General features: G+C 37.3%; 1 protein-coding gene across 5 annotated transcripts in view; it reads right to left on the bottom strand.

The window, feature by feature from the left end:
* Positions 1-881: 881 nt before the first annotated feature.
* The window catches only part of HSDL2 (hydroxysteroid dehydrogenase like 2), a 94461-nt gene continuing 73994 nt past the window's right edge, over positions 882-21348 (bottom strand). For 4 of the 5 annotated variants that reach the window (XM_082404111.1, XM_082404109.1, XM_082404112.1 and 1 more), the window contains 3 exons: positions 13020-13169; positions 9593-9721; positions 882-1050 (listed from right to left, as the gene is read on the bottom strand). In XM_082404111.1, the coding sequence (XP_082260237.1) occupies positions 938-1050; positions 9593-9721; positions 13020-13169 (392 nt within the window). In that variant the 3' untranslated portion in view covers positions 882-937. The remainder of the gene's footprint in view (positions 1051-9592; positions 9722-13019; positions 13170-21348) is intronic. The other variant, XM_082404110.1, reaches the window with a different exon arrangement.

Below are 21348 nucleotides of genomic sequence, written 5' to 3'. Positions count from 1 at the left end.
GGTCATTCCTCACTAGACCTCACTAGGTCATTCCTAGTGTGTGCCTCCTTGGTCTCTCTTTTGTGTCCAAATTTCCTCTTATAAGGACATCAGTCAGACTGGATTATGGCCCACCCTACCCTAAAAGCCTGGGTTTTAACTTACCTCTTTAAAGATCTTATCTCCAAATACAATCAATTCTGAGATTCTGGGGGTTAGAACTTCAACATATGAAGGGGGCATACCATTCAGCCCATAACAACCATCTATTCTAATGTTCTCATTTCAAAACACTGTGACCAAGTGCACACTTTTGGGGAGGAATTATCTTAGGATAGATATTTTTACATACTTTAAAATAGGATATATATACTGCAGTTAGTTGAATTACATGAATAATATTTTCCTATAGGTAAAATACCTTACACTTAGGTAGTTAACAAAATATACTTTTTGTTTAATTTGTCTTCACAAATAGTATTTATTAAGTAGTTTATTATGTGATTTCTGTGAAAATGTAATATAGAAGATTTTCTTTAAAACAAATTTATAAAAATCTAAAATATCATTAGTATACAATCCTAAACTGAAAAGTTTAAAACAGACTAGTCTCATTTTACATGGGAAAAAGATATAAAAGAGTAATGTTGCTGCTTGACCCTGACTGATTACTAATAATACTTTTCCCAGAAGATGATGGTGTATGAGATACAGGACTCAGAGGGCAAAACTCACAAAATAAGAAAAACAGAATGTCTTAGAATTCTACTTAATGATGCTTATGTTTGGTTGGCTAGCTGTTTTAATTACAATTTCAACTCTTACAGATACAGAAATTCTATTTTTTCTAGAACAAACATGCATATCCTTATCATATAATAGGGATGAAAACAAACATTCAATTTTAACTATTGAACCCTTTTATTTTTGAGCTTAGCGGTCAACATTTTTTTTCTCTTCACAGCCTGGCATTCATCTGATTCATTAGTTTCTCCAATTTGATTGCTAGGGCCATGTTTCCTTTAATCTTCAATCTTCCTGACATGAATGCTATTGTTGGTTTTAGTTTCCCTAAAAAGAGAAAATGAGAGAGGAAAAATCAGCCATTAGTGCCCTTAGGGATGTACCGCTTCAAGAACATGCTTATAAAAAGAATCTCTGAGTTCTATAAACCTCTGAAACACAGAAATTTCTTTTATAGCATCTTTTTATCAGTATCTTGGGAATCCCAATTCCTAGATTTAGATGTTAACTATATCTTGTAGTATGAGAGATAATATAAAAGCAACAATCAACAAAAGATTACATCAAAAAGCAGAAGATGCAACATGCACAGTACACTGAAGAATAGATGGCCCTCAAATGAATTGTAGTAAACAAATACTATCTATTTTAGTTATTTTCCAATCTATTATAGTTCATTAAACTCTTAACATTTCAAGTTGAGTCAAAAAGTCAAATGGTATAAATGCATATAATTTTCTTAAGAAATGACATTAAAAGTATAGTGTATGGACACAGAAGTACGTCTTAGCAGTATTTTAACCACAGAAATGCCAGAATGTAAAATGGGGCATTAAAACAGAATTGTAGCTAATAACAACATATAATAAATAGGAGCTCCATGAAGGGAGGGAACTTTGTTTTTATTTGCTACTCTCATTTCCCAATCTTTTCACTGTTAGGCTTCAGCTAAAAAACTGGCTCCTTGCTCTCTCACTCTGCAGTGAAACCCACCAGTCCACAGCCCCACTCATGCATACACAGCTTCCAATCAGCTTTACATAGCCTTGCTTGTTAAAGATGAATGGGCAGCAAATGGAGACCAGGAAAAAAAAAAATCACCCCAAAACCAAAAACAAATCAAAGCAATTTGGGGGAAACAGAGACTGCAGGCATAGAAGAAACAGAAATGAAACAAATGAACAAATTAAAAGTTCTGTAATTCATGTCCTCATTGATAAGACAAGCTGTTACAATGTATCAACAACAGGATGCTAAGAAAAGGGGTAAGGAGGAGAAGCACAGGAAATGGGTATTGAAGAGAGAGGTAGTGGGAGAAGCAGGTGAAGGTGAATGGAATGGGGTAGAGTGAGGAGGAAGAAGGGGGCAGTAAGAGAAGAAAAAATAAGCTGAGAAAACATGAGTGAACTCTTGGAAATTAAGATTTTGATATATCCACAATATTAGAATGTAATAGAAAGGAGACACTTGCAATCTTCTGGTCACAGCAGTCTCTCTATTGCAAAATTCCCCCTCCCGCTATTACAGAAGGCTCTCTCTATGAACCAGCACCCCCCCCACCCCCGCCACAATAATCTTTTGAAATAAAATTTTCCTTACTATATATACATATTTTTTTTTTAAAGGAAAGAATAAGGCCCTAAGTGTAAGGTGATTAAATCAGAGATTTAATGTTTTCTTCAGAAAGTGAGAACTGAGAAAACTGAGATAGCTATCAAAGAAATAATATAAGATACATTCCCCAAGAGCCCATCAAGTATCCAGGAAGATGAATGAAAAAAAACCTTGTATCATTGTGAAATTTCAGAACACTACAGAGAAAGAGATCATTTTGATTCCAAAACTTTCAGAAAGGGGAGTGGTGGATACAAAAGATTAAGAATAGTATCAAATCCTCCATCGTAATCTTAGAAGGTGGAACAATGACTTCAATGACTTCATTTTCTGAGGGAAAATGAATTGCAACACAGAAATCTCTACCCAGACAAATAATCAATGTGTTGGGAGAATACAGGTAGTTTTAGATACTCACAAAAATTGCCTCTTATGTATCCTTTATAATGAAGCTACTGGAGAATGGGTGCCACCAAAATGAGGATGTAAACCAAGAAAAAAGAAAGAGATACAGGAAACAGGAGATTCAATGCAGGAGAGAGTTACAGAAATTTCTAGGATCACAGCTGTGTAGCAGACTTAATGAGCTATCTGTTTAGAACCCATTTCTTTTTCTTTTTCTTTTCTTTTCTTTTTTTTTTTTGGCTGCACCACACACCTTGCAGGATCCCTGACCAGGGATTGAACCCGGGGCCCCAGCACTGGAAGCATGGAGTCCTAACCACTGGACCACCAGGGAATTCCCCATGAGCTATCTGTTTGGATTGTAATAAGAAGACAAAGAGCTCCAGAAAAAAAGTACACTGACAGGTAATCTGACACAGGGAGAATGAATTCTTAAAACTCAAAAAAAAAATTAAATTAAACAGATAAAAAAATCCAGTTACAATGGGAAAAGGACCTGAATAGACATTTCTTCAAGGAATATACACGTATGACCAATAAGCACATGAAAAAAATGTTGAACAGCATTTGTCATTAGGGAAATGCAAATCAAAACGACAATGAGATATTACTTCATACTCACTAGGATTGCTATTGTAAAAAAACAAAAAACAAAAACAAGTGTTGGTGAGGGCAAGGATACAGATAAATAGAAATCCTCATACGTTGCTGGTAGGAATGTAAATGTTCAGGTGCTATGGAAAACATTTTCGCAGTTCTTCAAAGAGTTAAACGTAGAATTACCATATGACCCAGCAATAAAGAGAAATGAAAACATAAATCTACACAGAAACTTGGACACAAATGTTTATAGCAGCATTGTTTATAACAGCCAAACAAAATATCTTTCAACAGATAGTCATAAAAAGAAATGAAGTACTGACACATGCTACAACTTAGATGAACCTTGAAAACATTATGCTGAGTGACAAGAGCCACACACAAAAGGTCACATACTTAATGATTCCATTTACATAAACTATCCAGAATAGACAAATCCACAGAGAGAGAAAGCACATTAGCAGTTCCCATGGGAGGTGGGAAGCTGGAATGGGATGTTACTTAAATGGTATAGGGTGCTCTTCTGGGGTGATGAAAAAGTTTTGAAACTAAAGAGAAGTGGTGGTTGCATAGCATTGTGAATGCACTAAGTTAAATACCATTGAACTGTACACTTTACAAGGTTAATTGTATGTTATGTGAATTTCATCTCCATTTTTAAAGAAGAGAATTAAATACTGATACATGCTACATCAAGAATGAAACCTGAAAACAAGCTAAAAGAAGAAACACACTGCAAAGAAGCCAGTCACACAAAAAAATTCCATATATATGATTCTCTTCATATGAAAGTCCAGAATAGGGAAATCTACAGACACAGGAAGTAGATTAGTGGTTGCTTAGGGCTAGGGGCAGGAGATGGGGGATATGGGATTAACAGTTAATGGGTCCTGGGTTTCTCTTTTTGAGGTGATGCAAATGTTCTAAAATCAACTGTGGTGATGGTTGCGAACATTTGTGAATATGCTAAAAAAACAGTCAATTGTTTACTTTAAATGGATGAATTACATGGTATGTGAATTATATATCAATAAAAAATTTAAAAAGCTATTGACATAGAACAATAAGTCAAATTGGTAATTAAAAATTTTCCCACAAAAAAATCCCAGGCCCAAGTAGCTTCACTGGTTAATTCATAGGATATAAAATTTACACAAAAGTCAAATGTATTTATGTATACTAGCAACAAATAATTAAAAAATAAAATTAACACAATAATTTCATTTACAGTAGCATTAAAAAAGAATGAAATACTTAGGGGAAAAAAGCATGAACCATAAAAGAAAAAAAATGACACATTAGACTATCAAAACTAAAAACTTTTGTAACTCAAAAGACACCACTGGGCTTCCCTGGTGGTGCAGTGGTTGAGAGTCTGCCTGCCAATGCAGGGGACACGGGTTCGAGCCCTGGTCTGGGAGGATCCCACATGCCACGGAGCAACTGGGCCCGTGAGCCACAGCTGCTGAGCCTGTGCGTCTGGAGCCTGTGCTCTGCAACAAGAGAGGCCACGATAGTGAGAGGCCCGCGCACTGCGATGAAGAGTGGCCCCCGCTTGCCGCAACTGGAGAAAGCCCTCGCACAGAAACGAAAACCCAACACAGTCAAATAAATAAATAAATAAATAATTAAAAAAAAAAAACAAAAACACAACTTTAAAAAAAAAAAAAAAGACACCACTAAGAAAATGAAAAGATAAGTCACAGACTGAGAGAAAATATTTTCAAGTCACATGCATCTGGAGTTTATAAAGAACTCTTACAATTTAATAATAAAAAGACAAGTCAATTTAAAAACAAGCAAAGGGCTTCCCTGGTGGCGCAGTGGTTAAGAATCTGCCTGACAACGCAGGGGACACAGATTCGAGCCCTGGTCTGGGAAGATCACACATGCCAGGGAGCAACTAAGCCCGTACACCACAACTACTGACCATGCGTGCCACAACTACCGTGTGCCAAGAGCCCGTGCTCCGCAACAAGAGAAGCCACTGCAGTGAGAAGCCCGCGCACCGCAACAAAGAGTAGCCCCCGCTTGCCACAACTAGAGAAAGCCCGCGCACAGCAACAAAGACCCAACACAGCCAAAAAGATTAAATAAATAAATAAATAAATAAATAAAAACGAGCAAAACATTTGAATAGACAGTTCATCAAATATAAACAGCTATTAAGCACATGGAAAGATGCCCAACATTATTAATCATTAAGAAAATGAAAATTCAAAGCACGAGATACCACCACACACCCGCTAGAATGGCTATGATAACAAAGACACTGCCATTTGTGACATCATGCATAAACCTGGAGGATATTATGCTGCATGAAATAAGCAAGACACAAGAAGACAAAAACTGTATGGCCTCACTTATATGTGGAACCTAAAAAAGTCAAACCCACAGAGGCAGAGAGTAGAATGGTGTGATGTTGGTCTCAGGGTAAAACTTTCAGTTATAAGGTGAATAAGTTCTAGGGATCTAATGTTCAGCACGGCGACTATAGTTAATAATACTGTACTGTATACTTGAAATTTGCTGAAATTTCCTGAGAGTAAATCTTAAGTGTTCTCATGACAACAAAAAGAAGGTAACCATGCAAGGTGATGGATGTGTTAATTAGCTTGAGTATAGTAATTTCCTAGTGTATACAAATACCAAGTCATCGTGTTATATACCTTAAATATATACAGTTTTTATTTATCAATTATACCTCAATAACACTGTAAAAAAATAAAAGGCACTAGTTAAGTGCTGGTGAGGATTTGGAGAAACCTGAACCTTTATACAATGCTGACAAGAATATAAAATTAGTGCAGCCACTTTAGCAAAGTTTGGTGGTTTATTAAAAAGTTACATATCAACTTACCACATGACCCAGCAATTAGACTCTTAGAAATCTACCCAACAGAAATGAAAATATATATCCAGACAAATATGTGTATGAAAATATTCACAGCAGCATTATTCATAATACCCCAAAACTTGAAACAACCCAAATATCCACCAGCTGGTGAGTGGGTAAATATGAGGTATATCCATACAACGGAATACTACTCAGCAATAAAAAGGAACTGAACTACTGATACATGCTACCACATGATGGATGAATCTCAAAAGCCTTATGCTAAGTAAAAGAAGCCAAATACGAAAGACTATATACTTTATAATCCCATTTATATGAAATGTCCAGAAACAGCAAATCTATAGAGACAGAAAGCAGGTTAGTGTCTGGCTGGCTGGGCAGTAAAAAGGGGGATTGACTGCAAAGAGACAGAGAATTTTGGAGGGAGTGATAGAAATGTTCTCAAACTGGATTATAAGTGATGGTTGTACAACCCTATACATTTACTAAAAATCATATATACTTATAATGGGTAGATTTTATGGTATGTAAATTATACCTTAACAAAACTGTTCTAAAAAATAACTTTAAAACTACTAGTAAGAACAATTTTATATGTATGTGTATGTGTGTATATTTCTCTTCCCAATATATTAATCAGGTAATCTTGTACAATATATTTTCTTTCTATTATAATGCTTTACAGTGGCCTCTACTGGCCAAAAAGAGAGATTTTGATTAGTTGATCAGTAGTTGCTTTAATTTTTTAAATTTATAACATATCCACTCTATAGATTAGGTCACAGAAATGGCTATGGCTTCTTAAAAGAGAATGCTTAGGATATAAGGTCTAAATTGCGCCCATTCAAAGGAGAGTAGATGGGATAAAGAATAAGAATGAAAAGACATAAGAAGCAGAAGCAAAGTTATTTGCTCCCAATCTGAACTGCTGCTATAAAATAAACCTTATAAGGCACTTTCCTGGCGGTCCAGTGGTTAAGACTCTGCGCTTCCACTGCAAGAAGTGTGGGTTCGATCCCTGGTCAAGGAACTAAGATCCCACGTGCCACTTGGCATTGCCAAAATAAATAAATAAAATAAAATAAACCTTATAAGAATATATATATATTTTAATCACTCATTTAGCTGACTGACCTCCCCTAGCCGATCCAGGAGCACATTGACAGAAAGATATAAATGGAAAGCCCCTTATAAGTTTATGCTACACAAATAAAACGTAAATTAAGGAGGTAACTTGATTCTTTCACCTTCGGAGGGCAAAATAGCATAATGATTTAGAAGTGTATGAGCTGGCGAGTTAGCTTGGATTCGAATTCTAACTCCAACATTGACTCACCCACCAAGTGACTCTGGGTTTATTATTTAATTAAGCAATACTTCAGTCTCCCTTTTTATAAAATAGAGAAAATCTTTTATCTCAAACCATTATTGGGAATATTGCTTAACTCAATAGTAATCATATACATATTAGCTAAAATTACTGTTATTTTCTGTTTGGAAATTGACAATAATTTTTTTATTTTTAAAGGTCTTTAAGTTCAAAATATTGCATATTTATAAGGTTCAAATTTACCAAACATTTATTTAGCATCCAAAGCACTATGTTTAAGCCCTACAGAGAAAGAGATTTTGAAACACTAAACAAACACTAAAGAAACTATTAAAATGATTAAAGAGGGGCTTCCCTGGTGGCGCAGTGGTTAAGAATCCGCCTGCCAATGCAGGGGACACAGGTTTGTGCCCTGGTCCAGGAAGATCCCGTGTGCCACAGAGAAACTAAGCCCATGCGCCCCAACTGCTGAGCCTATGCTCTAGAGCCTGTGTCACAACTACTGAGCCTGTGCTCTAGAGCCCGCGAGCCACAACTACTGAAGCCCGCATGCCTAGAGCTCGTGCTCCGCAACAAGAGAAGCCACTGCAATGAGAAGACTGTGCACCGCAACAAAGAGTAGGCCCTGCTCGCCGCAACTAGAGAAAGCCTGCACGCAGCAACAAAGACCCAAGTCAGCCAAAAATCAATCAATCAATATATTTATTTTAAAAAAATGATTAAAGTGATAACTATTCATTATCATTAAAAGATGTTGTAATGTACTAAGTACTTTTAATGTACTTTTAAGTACACTAGTACTTTTAAGTACTAGTGTACTTATAATGTACTAAGTACTAAGTGAAAAAGGTTACCAAACAGCAGCAATGCTATAATCTTGTTTTTATAAGCACACTTATATATTTATATACATTCATAAAAATATATATATGACTTTAAACCAAAAATCAACTGATGGTTCTCTTTCAGTAGTACAATAAAAAATAATTTTATTTATTTTCTTTTTTCCGAAGCATATTTTCTAATTTTTGTACCATGAATATTTAGCACTACTGTTTAAAAAAAGGGCGGGAAAGTTGAAGAAACCTCAGTCATTAGTAACATCACACACAAACTGGCTCAGGTAGTATGTAGGCCATTAGCATCCTGGGTTAGAAATGGAAAGCGAGACTTACAGGGCACAGAATACACTATGATCTTCAATTTATGAAGATTAAAACAGAATGAAGAATAAATAACGTTTATAACTCATTAAATGAATCTTTAGGATCTTCAGATTAAAATGTTACAATACTTTTGTTTAAAGTGCTGCTTCTGGGACTTCCCTGGTGGTGCAGTGGTTAAGAATCCACCTGCCAATGCAGGGGACATGGGTTCGATCCCTGGTCTGGAAAGATCCCACATGCTGAGGAGCAACTAAGCTCGTGCACCACAACTACTGAGCCTGTGCTCTAGGGCCCGCGAGCCACAACTACTGAGCCCACGTGCCACAACTACTGAAGCCCACACATCTAGAGCCCGAGCTCCGCAACAAGAGAAGCCACTGAAATGAGAAGCCCACCCACCACAACAAAGAGTAGCCCCCTGCTCTCCGCAACTAGAGAAAGCCTGGACGCAGCAATGAAGACCCAATACAGCCAAAAATAAATAAATTAAGAAAAAAATTTTAAAGTGCTGCTTCTAATAAGTACATGTGTTAATTAACTTACCATCTGGAGTAGTGTTTTAAGAGTAGAAAATAGAAAAAAATTACCCTTAAAATTTTTCTGGCACATTTAGAGATACATGGGCAAAGCAGAAAATTATGCAGATGCTCTTCTTAGTGATGGATTCCACAGAAAGCAGGGTCACTGGGCCACGGGAGATGGCTGCAGTTTCCTATTAAAATAGTTGGCAAGACTGAAGCATGATCTTACTCTTGATAAACAAGCTGCAGCTAAGTTCAGCACCTCTGGTAACCAAGGTGTTACTGGAAATGATATCTTAGTCCAACTAGTAGAAATGAAGCCTACCTAACAGAATTTTCCTTGAACAATCAGTAAACAAGTAAAGTTAAAACTCACCTGAAAACATTTTTACAAAATCATCAGTAGACATACTCATCACCACATCTGCCCGATCAGAGGGCTCTCCATATCCGACATTGCCACCCTTGCTTTTAAGATCAAGAAACCATGTTCCACCATCTTCACCTACACAGAAAAGAAAGATGTAGAAATCAATGTTAAAGAAGCCCTGTTTTTCTTAAAGTTAATAACTGTACAATTAGAATAATCATATATAATGCTGTTACCCAGGTTGAAATCCCCAGGCCTCTAACAAATTCAGCCAATATTTATTAAGTACTTATTATGGGCCAGGCACTCGGCTAGGCTCTGAAGACTCCTCAATAACATGGTTCTTACAAAACAGGAAGTGGAGGGTGATGTGGAGTCAGGAAAGCCCAGCTGAGATTTAAAAGTTAAGTAAAAAAAAAAAGTTAAGTAAGAATTTGCTAGATGGGGGACTTCCCTGGTGGTCCAGTGGCTAAGACTCCGTGCTCCCAATGCAGGGGGCCCAGGTTTGATCCCTTGTCAGGAAACTAGATCCCACGTGCCACAACTAGAGTTTACGTGCCACAACTAAGAGTTCGCGTGCCACAACTAAGAGTTCACAACTAAGGATCCCACATGCTGCAACTAAAGCTTCTGCATGTGGCAACGAAGATCCCACATGCCTCAACTAAGACCCAGTGCAGCCAAATAAATAAATAATATTTGCTTGATGAGGAACTGAAAAAAGGAACAGAAGGACTGGAATGTACAAAGAGAGTGGATGGTGGCCTCGGATGAGCTTGTTAGGCAGTCCAGATGCAGAGCACAGTAAGCCATGTAAAGGGTTCGCTGATTTCATCCATACGCCATGGAAGGAGAATGACATTAGGTTTGTATTTTAAATAGACCAGCCTAACAGCAGTGTAGAGTAGATATTGAAGAGGGATAAAGAGGATACAGAGGACAATTTAGGAAGGTACTGGGGTTGTTCAGGAGCTTGAGGATGTATGCCTGGGTCAGGATTGCAGCAGTGGAAATGGAAAAAAGTCCGCATATTTGAGAGAGAACTTCAAAGCAATATCACAAAACTAGGTAACTGATTGAATGAAGAGGAAAAGGTAGGGAGGGTGCAGAAGAATGATCTGCTTTGCTAGTTTCTGGCTTGGGAAGCTGGGTAAATACTGCTGTGTTTTTTACTGAGAGGACTACTGAAGAAGAGCAGATTTAACAAGTAGTGCCAAAAGCAGGTATTAGGAATGGTGAGTTGTTACTGACATTTTCAGACTGAGGTACCTTTGTGACAGCCAAATGAAAATGTCAAATGAAGTCTGACCGGGCTAGGAAGATAGATACATAAGGAATCAGCCACTATGGTCACTAAAGCCATGTGACGGGTTGGGGTTTTCCTAGACAAAGTCTGTAGAGTATAAGGAGTGCTAAGACAGTGACCTGAAGAATATCAACATTTAAGGAAAGGATGGAGAAGCATCTAGCACAGGAGACTGACAAGACATGATTATAGACACAGAGACACAGAAAAAAGCAATGGAGCGTTTCCAGAAGGAAAGAGAGGTCAACAGCATCAAATGTTGCAGAGTGGCGACAAGGTAAGAATGACAAGTGCCCACTGGTGACACAGAAGCCACCGAGGACCTTGGTGAGAGCAAATTCAGTGGAATGCAGAAAAATGACACCAGAACAGAGTGAACTGTAGATGAAAATAAGTTTGGCTCTGAAAGGGAGAAGAAAGATGGGGGGTGGGGGGTGTGATTGGGAAGGTTGTTATTGCTGGGTTTTTTTTAAAGATAGAATAGACTTTGGGAATGTTAAAAAAAACCACTGGGAAGGAGGCTTTAGGATGAACAGGTGGAAGAGACAGCACACATTTCCTGAGGAGACCAGAGGAAATGGGATCTAGAACTTTGCTACTCAAAGTGTGATCCATGAACTGCAGTACTGTCATCACATCAGAAATGCAAACTTCAGACCCTACCTCAAACCTACTGAATCAGATTCTGCATTTTTAGCATGCCCAGCGGTGATCAGTATGGACATTAAAGCTTAGGATGCACGGATGTGGAGTTGAGCTCTGCCTGTTGGGAGAGGAGGAAGAGAGGTCAATGCCTACAACAGTTTGGTATCAGATGGCAGGAAGCTGAAGCAATTCCTGTCTGTAGGCTTCCCTTATCTCTGTGAAAGAGGAGGTCACTTTATCTGCTGAAACTGGCAGGGAAGTGGTGAAGGGAGAGATGGGAGATTTGAGGAACACTGAGAGGTTTAAAAAAGTCACTGTGGAAAATGAGGCAATAAGCTGACCACAGAAACACAGAATTCTGACATTGGAGAGGAGCAGTGATGAATTTTTACTGGTACAGATTCACTGGGTGGTGTGATTCCACCCCCCACCCCCTGCCATTTCTCCAGCAAGACTTAGCAACCTGGATGCAAGTGTGGAGCAGCCAGAGAGTTTGATCATCCAGGACTAGGATTTTGACAGCTGGTGACATAAGCACCAGGTCAGGAAGTTTAGGATACAGGTAAAAGAGTGATTGAAGCAATGGACCATGGGTTCTAAGGAAAGGAAGTAAAAACAGGAAGATGCAGATGGATTAAGATAAAATAGAGGTGACAAAGTATAAAGGAACTGATAATGTCAAAGTTTGCGTACAATGGGACTGTGGTAGCTAATTCTTAAAACTCTTGTTAACATGCATTAATACTAATGCATTTTTTTTTGAGAAGAAAAATACTGAGAGGTTTTAAAAGCTGACTGCATTCAGAGTGACCTGAATAATATCAAAGATAAAAAATGGCAAGGGAGTTCCCTGGCAGTCCAGTGCTTAGGACTCGGCACTTTCACTGCTGTGGGCCCCGGTTCAATCCCTTGTCAGGGAAGTAAGATACCATAAGCCCGTGGTGCAGCCAAAAAACAGGCAAGGTGCACATGGTTGATAAATGACTGTATTATACTACCTGTCATGATCCATATACCCTTCTAAATAGGATTTTCTCTCAATTACATACACTAAGGAGTTACTTAACACTGGAAGTATCTGTAAGGAAATTTTATTTTACATATGTCCATATGCACTGATATTAACTTAAAAATACAAATCAGTAGAACAGAGAAGAACTACAAAAACAAGTAGAAAACAGGTCTATCACTTATATGTGGAAATACCAGTTTAAAACACATAGATATAATTATGGGTCAACATATATGAACCCCATGGTAACCACAAATCAGAAACTTAACAGATGGACAAAAATCAAAAAGAAAAGAACACAAAAATACAAACCAGTAGTTATTTGCTACTCTTAAATGTCTACATTCTCGGGTAAGGGTCTGGATATAGCCAACTATTCCAGGTTATTACTACTGGAGGCTGATATACTTTCAAGGGAAATATCCTACTTTGTTTCATAAAAGCTCCAGATTACCAGAAGTAACCCTTACCTGAGAGTTCAAACTGATAGATTGCTTGAGTGGCTTTAACAACATCATCACTGAGAGAGTCCTTAACAATTCTAAATGTTCCTTCCACAGCTCCAGAACGTGGTTTTGGTGATGGCTGCGCCTCCTCTTCTTTCAATTCTGGAAGAGCACCTATAAAATGTTATTGATATAAGTACCTTTAAAGCCTAGGCAATGTAAGGTCACACACAAAATTAATTAATTAGCAAACAGACTTGCTACCAATTAGACCCATTTAACCAAAATGACCTTAAATATATTCAGTGGCATCTTAAAGCATAAGAGCATAAATCAAACTGATGGAATAACAGCCAAACACGTCAGTTACGATTATAAATGTAAATGGTTTATACTCTTCAAGTAAAAGACCACCTCTCAGATTAGCTTTTAAAAAAACCCACTAATTTATACAGTGTTTATAATAAACAGATTTAAACAACCTATTAGAGTTTTAGTGGTAACAATTAATCACTCCTTTATCATCGTCCCTGAGTTCCAAAACCAAATGAGAAAAGAAGACCGTGGAGTCAGAAAGATGGAGATCAGAATATCAACTGTGTAAATGAGTGGAAATGAATTGGCGACTGTAGCTTGAATCAACAGCCAAGTGAACTTCTCAATAACTTTACCTCTAAATTAAACATATTCACCTAGTCTTTTCATCCCTGGATTGAACCTGCCTCCTCCCATCAAGGAATGGAAATGCCTCTGTAAGTAAAGATCACATGAAAACTGAGGATAGTCTACTCTGAAAGAAAGAAGGCTCAAAAGGGTCTAAACCACACTAACTCGTTTCTTCTCCCAATCTCAATCAGATTGGTCCCTCCCACTAGATGAAGAGGTAGGTCAAACCATGTATTAGTCTCATGAAGGCCCCACTACCTAGAAACGCAAGGTCAGGGGAATAGAGGTTGCAACATTTTAAATTTTGTAGTCACTTAAACCATTGGCCATAACCATTCAGCATATGATGAGCCAGGGGAGATCTGCAGTGCATAGGACAGTTCGAATCCCATAGCATGAAGCTGTCCCCCAATACCAACCTCTGTGTCTTTATTCATCCTCCTGGAATTATTTGTGGGCAGTTTGGCTGCCCCCAGAAACAGCTGAGAATAATTTGTTATTTAAACTAACTCAAAGGACAATCTGTACTCTAGGCTGAAGATTAACTCTCCATCTATCTCCCAGCTCAAATTATACCCAGCCATCTTGTCCAATATAACTCACCAAAGGTTATTAAATAAAATCTAACTGACAGCATAAAGATACTCCAGAGTACAACATAACCAATTCAAAAGTATCCTAAATTTTTTGAATATAAACTGCCTTCCATTATGATGTTTCCAGACACAAATAAACAGTAAAACCCTTCTCACAAAGTTCAGCAGATATTAAAGATGAAATACTTAAGATCCAATGGAGCAAAGAATATATTATTATTATGGTATTTTGAAGACAGTTTAAAAATTCAGATATGTATTTCAATATTTAATGCTGACAGTGTAGTGAGGGAGGTACTCATATAATGCCAATATTTATAATTCTGGAAGGAAGTTTCATAGTATGTATCAGGAACCCTCCCATTGCCTGATTATCCACTTTTAGTGATCCACTATAAGAAAATCCTGTAACATTTATAAAATGAAACAATTACAAACCACTAAAATAAATATTATTCATGTGATACAATACTAAGTTGCCAATTTCAAAAATTTGTTTTTGAAGACCTGGATAATATTCACAATATAATGTTAAGTAAAACGAAGTATATACAATTAAATATAATATGATCCAATCAGGTAAAGTATATATTTGTGGATATGAATTTTAAGTTATATTTTCAAAAAATAAAAGAGACTGTAAAGAAATAAACCAAAATACAGACAGTATTTATACTTGGATGGTGGGTTACATGTGATTTAAAAAATTTTCTTTATGCTTTTCTGTACTAAGCTTTTCTATACAAATTAATTTAAAATGGTATCAAAATTGATTAAATTACATTACGAAATCTATTGGATGTGGCCAAAGTTATATTAAGGGGGTAAATGCACAGTCAAAATTATTTTATTATTTTTAAAGGAATAAAAATGAATATTAGCCTAACAAGCAAGAAAAGGAACAAAAACGTGTGACCTCAAAGAGAGCAGAAAAGAGAAAATAATAAAGCAAAAATTTTTCAAGTAATGAATCAAATGGTTGCAGAATTTTGTGAATATATTAAAAATCACTTAACTACATACTTTAAAATGGTGACTTTTTGGTATATGTAAATTATACCTCAAAGCTGTTATAAAAAGAAATAATGAATCAGTAAAGAGAAAAGCAGTAGAATGAAAAATGAAATAAAATTTAAAATCTGGTTCTTTTGAGAAAAAACAATAAGATACAGTAAAATTGGGCAACTTTCTGGACAATTTAATCAAAGAAAAAGGGAAAAAAAAAACTTTAAAAAGAGAAAAGGGATAAAATAAATATGAAAAATTTTAAATTATAAATGAATACTACATGTCAACCCTTAAATAAATTTTAAAACTTCAAATGGATAGTTCTGGTTTTTTTATTTTAGAAAAAGCCAATAATTGAATGACAAAATAAAAACATTTTCAAAGAAACAACTTCAGAAAAGACTCAAATAACTTAGTAGGTGAGATATGTCAAACCTTCAAGGAAAAGAACATAGAAAAAGGAAGTTACCCAATTGACTGCCATACTCAAAATATAACAAAAAATAAAATATAGAAAATATATAATAAAAATGTAGACATTAATCTAAATAACTGATAAAAAAATCTTAACCAGCATCTAATACCTTACTTATGGGTAAAATCTAAAGATTTTCCCTTTAAAATTAAGAATAAAATAAGAATATCTAAAATAAATAGTTTCAATAAATATTTCCAAATTCTTCTGGAAGTTCGAGTCAGTATATTAAGATATATGCCAGAAATAATCCTGTAAGATACTATTATTATATGTAGACAGTAAGTTTGGGCATTTAGGAAATTCAAGATAATTACTCAATGATAATTACATCAACTAACATTTATAGGGGACTTACTATATAAATTTCACAATATGATGCACTATCTATTATACTTAATCCACATGATACTCACATAAGGAAAGTGAGAGCTGAGAAAACTGTTTCAGAGAGCTGAAGTGACTTGTCCAAGGTCACAGATTTAAGTGACAGGGACAGGACTTGTACCCAGATCTGTCTTATCCCAAAGTCTATGCTTTCAGTAACTGTCTCTCTATTAGAAACTATTAGAAGTCTAAAACAAGACAAAAACTCATGAAGGTGACCAGATATAAAATAAATATAAAAAGTTAGTTTCCCCCTTCTTATTTATAATGTGTCTTGTTTCAGAAAGCATTTCAATATGTTTAATAAAATAAACACAATTCAAGATTAAAGTAAAAAGAAGTGAGTGAGGTTTTAAAATGGCAACTGGAATACTCAGTGACACACCTAAGGTTACATGGCAGTATGTGGCACAGCAGGAATTCCAACCCAGGCAGTCTGACTGGGTAATGCTTCCTCTACATTTTCTTCTATGTCTAACTATGTAATTTTATATAGCCAACATAAAGGCTGGGCAGAGAACCAAGACCTAAACTCAGCAGAACTGGACCAAGCAGAGGCTGCTAAAAGTGAGGAAAGCAAAGACACAGGCTTCCTTCAAGTTTCTGGAGGCAGGAAATATATAGGAATGTATTTGGTTTTAGTAGGTATAATACCAGACAGAACTAAGTTTGTCATATAATAACTGCTGGAACTCCTACTTCAGGTGATGTGTCTATTAATCAATATATCATCTTTATCATCTGAGACGCCAAGGAGATGGCAGCAAAAACTTCAGTGTAGCCTTTAAAGACACTTGCCAAGAGATAAACTGCATCATTTATCACCTGAAATATTTAGACATAGCATGATGACTCTGCACAAGAGAATAAAACTTTAGGAGACAACAAACAAACCAGTAATATATATGAAAGGTACATTCAGTACACAACAAATATGGAAACTTTTGGGAAACAAATGAAACCAAGTTCCCCTAAAACAAGTTTACCAGGTTTATGATTAGTCTCTCTATCTAAAACTTTATTCCCTTTTTTTTAATGATATTTGTCTTTCTCAGTCAAGCAGTACTTTCTTTTTTCTTTTTTTAATTAATTTATTTTATTTATTTTATTTTTGGCTGCGTCGTTGGGTCTTTGTTGCTGTGCGCGGGCTTTTCTCTAGTTGCGGTGAGCAGGGGCTACTCTTTGTTGCGGTGCAGGGGCTTCTCATTGCAGTGGCTTCTCTTGTTGCAGAGCACGGGCTCTAGGCACGCGGGCTTCAGTAGTTGCAGCACACGGGCTCAGCAGTTGTGGCTCGTGGGCTCTAGAGCGCAGGCTCAGTAGTTGTGGCACATGGGTTTAGCTGCTCCTCGGCATGTGGGATGTTCCTGGACCAGGGCATGAACCTGTGTCCCCTGCATTGGCAGGCGGATTCTTAACCACTGTGCCACCAGGGAAGCCCCAAAACTTTATTCCCTTGCTTGTCTCCTCTGACCTTAGTGCCTTTCTTGTCCAGTCTGACTTCAATCCTATGCTAATTGAACACTAATCAACCAGAGTCAGATGACTAAAACTGCTGTTGTCGATAACATCATTGATGTACTAAAACTGCTGCTGTAGATTGCATCATTACTGTACAAACTCAGAGCAAGATGAATTAACAGGTCCCTGAGCCGTGGACCACCTGGCCAGAGAATCATAAACCAGAGACATCATGACTCCCAAAACTATGATTAAGAAATGTCACAGAAATGTCACAAGAACTCCTTTACATGAAAACTAATATAAAACAAGGGCAGAAAGTCATATATAATTGGCTGAGATGAAAAAACAATAAAATAAAATGAAAAAGGAAATGGGAAACATGACAAACAAAAAGTATAATAGCAGAATTAAACATTAGGGGCAATATGGAAGAGAGATGAATGTGTCTAAAATCTTATCAGTAATACAGAGTACAAACTTGAAAAGGTCTCTCAGAATGCAGAAGAAAAGAACAAAAATATGGAAACAGTAACAAAAGATAGTGAAAACTACAGGGGAAAGGGACAGGGTAGCCAGACTAAGTGTTTCTGAGGGGAATCCAGAAAAATTGGAATAGAAGCAATTAAGACTATAACTAAAGAAAAAAAGAAAAAATAAACCAGAGGTTAAAAAAAAAGACTGAGTGAACTCCCTGTGTTGCAATGGGCAGGAAAAATCAATGAAGAGGGCTTCCCTGGTGGCCCAGTGGTTAAGAATCCGCCTGCCAATGCAGGGGACACGGGTTTGAGCCCTGGTCCGGGAAGATCCCACATGCCAAGGAGCAACTAAGCCCGTGCGCCACAACTACTGAGCCTGCGCTCTAGAGTCTGCAAACCACAACTACTGAGCCCGCGTGCCTAAAGTCCGTACTCTGCAACAAGAGAAGCCACCACAATGAGAAGCCCACGCACTGCAACGAAGAGTAGCCCCCACTCACCGCAACTAGAGAAAGCCCGTGCACAGCAATGAAGACCCAACACAGCCATAAATAAATAAATAAATAAATAAATTTATTGAAAAAAATAATAATTACATATATGTTATACAAAACAAATACACAAAGCACGAATACCAGAAAAAGTACAAGGCTGTCAATATTTTCCTCCCCCTTTGGAAATGAGGGATACACATTGATCTCTGGGAGAGACACTGTGAAATCAACATACAATAGATCTGGATATGGATGTAAAAAAATCACCTGAAAGAGTTAAGTTAGATCTCAGGCCAGAAATACTGAGCTACTACCTATATGAATATATTAATGTATCTACAGAAAATATCAAGTAGAATTACAGTTGACTGAAACATCACTTCTCCACTTAATTTTTTGCACAGGGAAGAGAGGTTTTAGCCAAAGGAATTTGAGAATTCTGACCTCAAAGATGAGGGCATCCCGCCTGTAGAGATGGATATAGGGATTGCAGTCAATGCACCTGACATTCTGATCCCAAAGACAAAAATCACTCCTATCAAAGCCTGATGTCAGTAAACATTTATCTTACATTCTGCTTATCTAACCCATCTTATTCTGAGTCCATGGTCATGAAACAATCTTCTGACTATGATTCTGTTCTCTATGTCATTATGCCCAGAGGGAGAGAACGAGCTGCTCACAGCAACTCCATGTTTAGTCCATGAGATGGCAACTCCTCATTATAAAATAAATTGGATTACTGGGGGGAAAATATGCTAATACTTCAAGTATTCAGGAGTTAGGAAATTAAGTTTACTGGTTAAGGATATGGCCTTTAGAATCAGAAAAATACGTATTTAAATTCTGGCTCTGCCACCTGCCAGCTCTGTGATCTCCAATGTAAAATGAGGACAATGATACCTGCCTTGTAGGATTGTAAGTATTAAATGAGACAATGCATGCAAAGTACTTAGCACAGTGTTTGCCATATAGTAGGTGCCCAATAAATATTTGTTGAAAAACAACATGAATGTATGTGATTGATAAGTGGTTCTTATTATTTAAATTTGGTATTTAAATGAGCTTAGCTTATACGCATCTTCCTCTAAAACATAGATCCAATCTTAGGGTACTGGGCAAAAATCTGTATTTCGGACTTGCCTATCTTGAAGATAGACTCTTCTAGACTTTGATAAGCTCTCTGACTAACTTCTGCCATTCTGTATGAGCCCTTTTGAGGAAAAGATTGACAGCCTTGTTTTTTTTGTTTTTGTTTTTGTTTTTTTTAAATTATTATTTATTATTTATTTATCTATTCATGGCTGTGTTGGGTCTTCGTTTCTGTGCGAGGGCTTTCTCTAGTTGTGGCAAGCGGGGGCCACTCTTCATCACAGTGCGCGGGCCTCTCACTATCGCGGCCTCTCTTGTAGTGGAGCACAGGCTCCAGACGCGCAGGCTCAGTAATTGTGGCTCACGGGCCCAGCCGCTCCGCGGCATGTGGGATCTTCCCAGACCAGGGCTCGAACCCGTGTCCCCTGCATTGGCAGGCAGATTCCCAACCACTGCGCCACCAGGGAAGCCCAACAGCCTTGTTTTAATACTCTGATATATCCATGTGGCAACCAAATCAAAGATCTAATTTTTAAAAACTTAAATTTTAAAAGGAGTTATCTCTAGGTGATGGGATTATGAGTGACCGTTTTCCCTTCTATATTTTTCATATTTTCTATAATACAAAAGAAAAGTTGCCTTTTTTGTTACTTAATTTTTTGAAATTGCCTCCAAAAATTTGGACAAAGAAAAGATAAAGATAGAAAAGATAAGATTAAGCTAGAAATAAAGTTTGTCACCGAAATGCATTGTGGTAAGGTTCTATAGGTTTCCTAAAGGTACAGAAGAAATGTTTTCCTAAACTTTCTAGCCTCCACCTAAAGAATCTATGGTCACTAAGGAGATTCACAGAGTCTATAATATAAAAATAAGGTAAGGGCCCAGAAGAAGCACTGCTATTCTTGTTAATAAACCATGAGAGAGGTCTTCCCTGGCGGTCCAGCAGTTAAGACACTGCACTCTCACTGTGGGGGGCATGGGTTCGATCCCTGGCAGGGGAACTAGGATCAGTGCAGCCAAAAAAAAAATAAACCACAAGAGAAATTCTTCTCATGGGGTTTCACTGTAGAGTGTTTCTTCTGACATCTTTCAGTAAGTTAGTGGCATCGTGCCAGAACACAAAGATTAAAATGTAAACTCTGGACCAATTCAAGAAAGCTATTGTTTCTAAACTACAAAAACAAAACAAAGCAAAACCCAAACCTCCTTTGCAGGTAATTTCTCCCATAAAGTAGTCACACAGCACAAACTCTGAGAATGGTGTCAGATGTATTTTGATGTGACACATTTTTCCTCAAAATAAAGTATCAACACAAAACACCTAAAAACAATGCCAAGGAAAAGAAATAAAACCTTTAAAAAGGTGTATTTTAAAGACAACTTTTTTTTTAAATCAAATGAAAAGAATACATCAAAAACTTCTTACTGGTAGAAGGAAAAGACAACCTTCCCTGGTGGCACAGTGGTTGAGAATCCGCCTGCCAACTCAGGGGACACAGGTTTGAGCCCTGGTCCGGGAGGATCCCACATGCCGCGGAGCAACTGAGCCCGTGTGCCACGACTGTTGAGCCTGTGCTCTAGAGCCCGCGAGCCACAACTACTGAGCCCACATACCACAACTGCTGAAGCCTGCACGCCTGGAGCCCGTGCTCCGCAACGGGAGAAGCCACTGCAATGAGAAGTCCGCGCACCGCAACG

This window comes from Balaenoptera borealis, assembly GCF_965194805.1.
Source record: "Balaenoptera borealis genome assembly, chromosome: 8".
In the NCBI taxonomy this organism is placed as follows: Eukaryota; Metazoa; Chordata; class Mammalia; order Artiodactyla; family Balaenopteridae; genus Balaenoptera; species Balaenoptera borealis.
The sequence above is the reverse complement of the archived record's forward strand: the minus strand, read 5'-3'. Positions and strand labels throughout refer to the sequence as shown.